Source organism: Zosterops lateralis (genome assembly GCF_965231275.1).
Source record: "Zosterops lateralis genome assembly, chromosome: 4".
Classification (NCBI taxonomy): domain Eukaryota; kingdom Metazoa; phylum Chordata; class Aves; order Passeriformes; family Zosteropidae; genus Zosterops; species Zosterops lateralis.
Window position 1 is genome coordinate 29,026,522 of NC_139765.1, and position 8,110 is coordinate 29,034,631.

General features: G+C 47.2%; 1 protein-coding gene across 1 annotated transcript in view; it reads left to right on the forward strand.

Moving 5' to 3' along the window:
- The window catches only part of NTN4 (netrin 4), a gene marked incomplete at its 5' end in the record, with an annotated part of 44,343 nt that extends 41,446 nt beyond the window's left edge, over positions 1–2,897 (forward strand). The window contains one exon of the mRNA XM_083859055.1: positions 1,169–2,897. Within this exon, the coding sequence (XP_083715181.1) occupies positions 1,169–1,305 (137 nt within the window). The 3' untranslated portion in view covers positions 1,306–2,897. The remainder of the gene's footprint in view (positions 1–1,168) is intronic.
- Between the last annotated feature and the right edge of the window lie 5,213 nt (positions 2,898–8,110).

Below are 8,110 nucleotides of genomic sequence, written 5' to 3' on the forward strand. Positions count from 1 at the left end.
AGAACCTCAGATAAAGGAGAAAGAAAATTGTATTGCTTGACCTTTAACTTGGGAGGCACTGTCCCTTTATTCTGGACTGCAAAATGAAAACCCAAGAGGACAGAAGCTGCAGCCAGGACAGAGTGGGATGACTGAAAGCACCGGGGAAGGCCCATCTCCTATGCCTGGTTTGCACCAGCACATTGCACTCGCCAGACCGGTGCAAGGAGTGGGTACAAGGGGGGCCTGATGCTGGCTGTACCCTAAATGTGCTGCAGTAGGATGCTGACCCTCCTGCCAGGATCCTGAAAGAGACTATCCTCTTTATTGCTCCCATTTATGGCACATTTGTGGCCCATTTAGGCTGTTTGGATCTGTGGCAGTGTTTCTTTAGCTAATTCAAACCAAAGGCTTTGCTCTATCCCCCTCTTTAGCAGTTATTACCTGGTTTCAAGCACTGTCTTGAGTCGTGTCCTGAAAGTGAAGTGCCGACCTGGATACCTGAGGAAAGACCTGCAGCAGGGCACTACAGGGACACACTCCAGCCCTTTCTATCTGTCTCTGGACAATCAGTTAAGGCTTTGTCAGACCCTGCTGTCATGTCTCTAAAATATCTGGCAGAGGCAGAAATTAGCAGTTCTTTTCAGTGTGTCAATCACTCCTTCAGACTCTTCTTGGGTATTGGTACCAGCACATTTAGTGTTGCCTCTCATTGGGGTCTGGCATGCCTTTGCCTTTAAGAGGCCACTGGCCACTCTGAGCAAGATACCAAGCACTGGACCATCCTGCACTGTTCTATTCCTTGAATTTGCTGAACTGATTTCCAGGCCCAGATATATTCAGGGAGAAGTGAGTCAGGTGGCAGCCAAATGAAGGTAATAGCAGTTCCCAGAAGAGGTATAAAAACTTGCAGTGCCGCCCCCAGAGTTCAGCTTTCATTTATATTTAGAAGCTAACAAAATCACATTTTGTGTGCTGCATCTCACTGACAGGTAGCCACAGGGGTCGTTTTCCCATAGATACAGATAGAGCTATAGATAGACAGATAAATGTGAGAGTCAATATATATAAACATTTCTTCGTGTAAATGCTTTTTTACATGGGACTAGATGTCCAGGCTGACTTTGCAGCTCAATAGGCTTCTTAAGCATGGTACTGTGCAGTCCCTGACCACTTTGCTGGTTTGCAGGCTTGGAGTATCTTGTGGCAGGACACGAGGACGTCCGAACGGGCAGACTCATTGTCAACATGAAAAGTTTTGTCCATCAGTGGAAGTCAGCTCTTGGAAGAAAGGTCTTGGAGATTTTGAAAAGAGACTGCAACTAGAGATGTGCAACTGCCTAGGGCATTTCTTTATGCACAAAATGCAACAGCCTCCACAGAGAGAAGACCTCTAGCATGAAAACTGGAATGTAAGAAAATAGTGCCAACACGTTGTGTAGTGAGGCATTCAGAGTTGTAGGCACTGTCTAATTTAACCCTTTCTGGCCAATGTTCTTTCACCTGCCTGTAGCTTTCTTGTCAGGGCCTCACCCTGAGCCCTGCTCATCATTATGTTGAGGGAAACAAAAGAAAGGGTGATGGAGGCTTGTCTCGCTCCAGTGTAATGTTGGAGCAACTCCCATGAAGCCACTGATCACCCAAAACTAAATTGCCACCCTAGAAGTGCTACTGCTGAGAAGCAAAACACTGCCAGTGCCACTTGTGTGGATCCTGACTGACTTCCAGGGGCTCTCAGAGGGTGCTGTGGGGAAGGCAATGGCCACAGCAGTGGGTAGGTGCTGGCACCAGCGTGGCAATGAGAACCACTCCTTAGAAATCCCCCCTTAAATGTTAGCACATGGCACCTGTCAAAGAGAATTGGGTGCCACTTGCTTTTAACCTGTTTGCCCTGCTGAAGGTTTCAGGGGCTAGATTCTCTGCTGATGCTGTTAAGGAGAGAGCTGCTGGAGTGAATTGAATCCCTCTGCCTTGTCACAGGGGTGATGTAGAGGCCAGCTCTTCACCTACTGCATGGCTGCAGAGAGGAGCCAGCTGTGGAAGGTGCAGCGTCTCTGAGCTTTTGTCCTTGAAGTGTTAAAAAATGAACCTAGCCCTAATGTAAATATTTCATTGTATAAAGCACTTTACTACCTGCCACTTCATGTTGTGGGAAGTCTGATTGTGTTGGGGAAAGAAGAATTTGAAGGTGGCATGTGAAAAAAAACTCCCTGAAACAGAAGCACTCCTGAAGACCCCCCGCAGCTGGACAGCGACAACAGTATAAAGGGAATGGCCAGCCTGGCACTGGCCACTCAGAATATCTGAGGATGCAATCTGAAAGATAAGGTATTTGCACTGAAGTCTCAGCTTTAGACCAGCACTTGGAGCCCATGGGCAGGACTCCAGCAAGACTTTGCAAACAGAATGAGGAGGAGAGACTTTGAGATAAAAATGCAATTGCCGGAGGAGAAAAAACTCCGACTGCAGGAAAAGGAGTGGATGCAGAGAACGGAAAGGTCTTGCCTTCACATATCACCACCCAACGATTCATGGGGGGCCTGGAGTTTATTTTATTTTTGTGTTAGTATTTAAAACTGAACATTTTATTTGTTTTCTTCTGTGTTATTGTTTGCAATATATACAGCCATTATACTTCCTCATTAACACCAGTATGAAATATAGCACAGTTTACTGCAGTTTTCAGCACTAAAATACATCTTTTCTGTAAAACATCTTTAAACCGCATTGCATAGAGTGTATTTTGTTCATGAGTGTGAGGGGAAAGAAGAAATACAACACCAGAAAAATTACTAGGCTACCAATCCACATTACATATGTATTTTTCTTTCAAGGTCCTGTGGACTCACAAAAATGGATACTATTTTGGTAATTTGTTTTTGTATCTCATGTATGTAATAAATATAATATGATTTCAACATCTTCTTCTCCTGTTACTATTTATGCCGATGACAGCAGTGTCTTCATGCCTGCACTAAAGAGCACAAGCAAAGAGTGCACAGGGTGAGGAGAAGCTGCCATGGGGAATATTTTCCTCTCTGGTTGGGGGGTAAAATGCAACACGTGGTAGAAAGCGAAGTAGCATGGACGGCTCACAAAAATCCCATTTTGCCTCTTGTTTTGGGATCCTTTGTCTGCTATTCTCATAAGAAAGGGAATTATACCAAAATATCTTCAAAGCTGGCCAGATCCTTGCCTCCACACAGGCTTGAAGGCTGAGCTGCAGAGCAGGTACTTATAAGAATAAGAAGCAAGTCAGGGATGGCAGAAATAAGGTTTGTTTCCTACACTTGAAACTACTAAGGGGAAACAAAAGGCTGTGGGAAACAAGTGCTGTGGCAAAAGGTCTACAAAAACACTGCAGAGTGAAGTCAAGCATCAGAAATTAGTGGCCAGGGGGTCAAGACATAATCCACAGTGTGGGCAGCAGCTCCCTGGGTGGGTGGTTAATCAGTGACTATGGCAGCACCCATCTCCCTGGTGGAGGAGAGTGCAGGGACAAGCTCTCCCATGGACGCACTGCAGAGACCAAGAGCCTCCTATAGCTGTTTCAATTTTAAAACTGCATTTACCTCCTTGATGTATTTTTAGCTTCGTTTTATTTAATGTCACTAAAAATACATTCACAATGGGTAGCTGATTCATGTGACCTTGTGAAAGCTGGAGGGTGTGATCGTACCATCCCAGCCAGCTGGAGCACTGTAGGAAATCAGGATGGCTTTGTTGGCAGTGCTGCTTACATCATCTTATCTGACTCCTGTCCTAGCCTTGGAACTGGGCACTGATGGTTTTATGGAAGAAAGGGGTTAACTTCTGTGGGGAAAATCTGCCCATGAGAAATTTCTGTCAGGGGATTTTGGCTGGAAGAAGTGTCCCATTACTAGGAGCAGGTGAGCTGGATATCAAAGAATCACAGAATTGTTTGGGTTGGAAAAGACCTCTGATATCATTGAATTCAAGCTTTGACCAATCACCGCCTGATCAGCTAGACCATGGCACTAAGTGCCGTATCCAGATGTTTCTTGAACTCCTCCAGGGATGGTGACTCCACTAGCTCCCTGGGCAGCCCATTACAGTGTTTAACATCCTTCCTGTGAAGGAATTCTTCCTGTTGTCCAACCTGAATGTCCCCTGGCACAGCTTGAGACTATGTACTCTTGTCCTGTCTTGTCTCCTTTCAGGTGATTGTAGAGAGAGATAAGGTCTCCCCTTATCTTCCTTCTCTCCAGGCTGAACAATCCAAGCTCCCTCAGCTACTCCTCACAGGACTTACCCTCTAGACCTTCTGAATCCCTCTATTCATATGAGATCACAAGATGGCAAGCCAGGCCCTCCTTAGCAAGAAAAGCTTCTTTGGACACTTCAGTCTTGCAGCTCAGTGAGTTAATGGAAGCAGCCTGCTTGATAAGCTGTTTAATGCCTGGTTTATCTGTTTACTCCCCTCTGGTATTTGTATGAGAAGAGGATGTTTGTCTCTGTCCACCTGAAGAGTAGATGTATTGCTTGATGATTCCAGGAGTAGCAATGCCTTGACCAGTCCTTCTGTGTGACAAAAATCAGTGGCAGGAAAACCAGCCCAGTCATAATCAAAGTTGGCAACAGGACCCACAGACGGGTCTTTTCTTCCAGAGTTGCCCCACTGACGCAGGCAAAGGTGGCAGCTGAGGCCAGGCTGCCCTTTCTGGATTGTGCTGCTCCTGGTCAAGAGGTGAGTGCTGGATTTTCAGGAACCAAAGATGGGAATTGCCACAGTTCTCCCTAGAGGATCCTCATGTTGTCCTTATGCCTCACCTGCATCTAAAGAACAAGTACCTCCCTGGTGCTGAAGGAAGCATGGAGGAGTCTTCCCTCTCCCAAGGCTGGAGGCCAGATGTAAGCAGTGGCTGAGGGTCAGTGATAGGGGCTGGGGCTGCCTGCCCCTGGTTGTCTGTCAGCACTGCAGGAGTGAGTCATGGTGGTGGCCTGTGCTTGGCTGGAGGAGGTAAGGCAGGTGTGTTGGAAGAAGCTGCCACCACAACACTGATCCTGGCTATACACAGCCCCTCCAGCACAGAAACATGATCCAAACCTGGATTCCTCCAAGCACTCACAGGACACCTCTTTCACTCTTTCTGGTGGACATGAGCACTCCACTCTCCAGAACATGATCTCTCAGCAGATGCTTTGGCACAGAGAAGGGAACACCTGGCTCCAACTAGTTTTCAGTGCCTCCTTGCACTCTCCGAGGCAAATCCTGTGCCATAAGTATTGTCAAGAACAGACCCTAAACCAGTGTGGCTTTCTCCACTGTCCTCTGCCACCACTGCTACCTGTGGATGAAAGCAGAATTAGCCACACAGATCTGTCCATTAGTTTTCACTAACCTGAAGCCAGGTTCTTGGAGGAGGAGGCTGTACTCAGAGACATCCCACATCCCCCCTCAGAGAGGTGGCCTTACACCAGTACCTGGTGCTAGGGTGAGTCTCCCCAGCTGTGCAAAGCCATTGCGATGGGTACCTCTGCCCAGTCTGTTCATCAGGAAGCAGGAGGTGATTAGGTGAAGCATCTGCTTTTATTTATTTAAAGACCATTTTTCTCTTTGGGTCACCTCAATAGACATTAACCATGCCTATGGCTCTGAGTGCCAGGAGGGCCAATGGAGAAGCCACCTGCAGACCTAGCCACATCCATCCCTGCAGCAGCAGCTGGCCATGGATTTCCAGCACCATGGCCCCCTCTCTAGGAAGTGCTACTGATGGGAGCCTCCTCAACCCAGACCAAGCCCTGTTGGGCTACAGAAGTGCTGTGCCCTCCTGCCTTGGTGAGAGGGTGGAGAGAACTCAGGGCTGTGCTGCCTGCATGTGCACAAGGCCTGTCCAGTCAGCAATTGCTCGCCCCTGAGGAATGCAGTCTTCCAGTTACAGTGGAAAATTACAGGCGTGTTTAATATAGTTGCTCCAGCAGGCTAAATCTTATGGGATATGATCATGTTGCTGAAAATGACTGAACATCTGGGACTACAGGCCTGCCTAAATGGAAGTCTGGGCTGGTGTGGGTAAACATAACAATTCAGGAACAAATGGCTGCAGCGTGGGTTTTTTTTTTAAATCTTTATTTTTAGTTATGGTATTGACTTCAATATCAACACAGGATAGAATAAACATCTCAAAAATGTCCAGTGGCTGCTGCCTCAGCATCCAAAGGAGCTCTCTCTCTGATAAGGCTGGAGGGGATCAGCTGTCTGTGGGCCTTCTGGGCTGATGTGTTGATTTTCTGATGACGGTGTTTCCAAAGCATGCTCTTACCCAGGGGTCACAGCTTCTTGCTGCTCTTTTCCCACAGTTCAGCACAGAAACTTCATGAATGCCTTGTATTGCTTCAAGGGAAGGCAATGATGCTTTCCCTCAAAGGCTGGGAAATACACTATCTATGGGAAACTTGTAGGCATATTGAAAATGTTAGCATGGCCAAGAGGCCAATGTGCTGCAGCAGGCATTGGGAGAGCCACTCTGTGTCTAGCTCATCTCCTCACTTCCCCATCACTCTTAGGGGTCCTCTGGAGCAAAAACAATGTTGAACATGTGATGTAGCACTGGTGTGATGCAGTCATGGGAACACTTAAGTCCAACCAAGTCCTGTGGCCCAGAAAAATGTTATCATGCCCAAGCTTTGTTGCAATGCCATATGCAGTTCTAGGTATCTCCAAGTACTACCTGGACACTTTCTCAGCTGTAGAAGATAAATAAAAGAAGTTTACCAGGCCACTGAAAGGTCTAGGGGGGTTGTGGGCATGGATTAAAGCGTGTGTGTGTGTATGTGTGTGTGTGTGTGTGTGTGTGTGTGTGTGCATCCCCATGCTCACTTCTTCATTTCCAATACAGTGTTTTCTCTGCTCATGTCTCTGAGCTTCCCCTGACCAGGCAGGTTGCTCATATTGACTGCATTTCTTTCTTTGACCTCTTGTCTCAGACTTACATATAGACATTAAATGTAGTTATTTTGCACAGGACACAACTTTTAAGCCATCTAGAAATGAGGGCTGGAAAAAGGCCCTCAGATCTGTATGAAAATTGCTGGGAAGAGTAAAGTTGCTTCCTAAAGCAAACATTAGTGAAATTTCCCTGAACTGACTTGCTGTGGACATGGATATATGCACCCCTTCTAGCAGGTGCAAAATGCAGCCCAGCTCCAGGCTCAGGACACATGCCAAGGTACACGAACAGGTGAAAAAAGATCAAAACCAACAACTATCCATTAGGCTGGCATTAACCTGGAGGAAAGGGCATTCCTCACTGCATTTCCTGTGGCATATTGACACACGATCTTTACCTGGACCAGTACAAGATATTTCTATTATTACCTCCAGATTTATATGTTTAAAAATATGCTTGCTCTCTGTCTCTGCTGCTCATCAGAGCTTTCCTTGATTTGCATCAGGAGCAACTCACATCTGGACCTCAAGCATTTGTGAAGCCTCTGCGTGATCAAATCTGCTGCATAGTCTCTGCTTGGGCTTTCTGAGTAACACCTATAAGAGATCAGAAAACATTATTTCAGATACACAAACAAGGAGAGATTCACCTCATCTAACGTGAGGTGCTGGTGGCAGATGGTGGTTGGGACAGGATCCCCAATTCCCCTAGGGTTGCAGAAGAAACCCAGGAGCACCCTGAGGGGTCATTACAGCTCCCAGCTGCCCCACAGGGCAGAAAGATGCACAGGTACTTGTGTAGCTTGAGGAGCATCAGCAAGATGCTCTTGGCATAGAAGCAGGGAATCAAATGCTTAGAGGAAGTTAAACAGAACAGAGGTTCAAGCAGGGACACTGTCCCCTCTGCAGCTGTGGGCACATACAGTGACAAGGGACCCCAGCCACAGGAGACAAGGAAGCCTCAGCATTTGCCCCTTGCTGGACACGGCTGCCTGGACCTGAGCAGCTTCTTTCCCTAGAGATCTACAAGAAGAGGCCGTCCCTTGACCTGCAAAGCAGGTCCTTTGAAAGGCCCCCAGAGCTGCAGGTGTGACTGGAACAGGGAGGCCTATTCAAGGGAGTCTGAACATGGTCAACACATGCAGCCTGCAATTGCCTGAGGGGGTTGAAAATGCTCCTGTGGAGCTGTGTGTGCAAAATAACCGTGCCCAGAGCCACTCT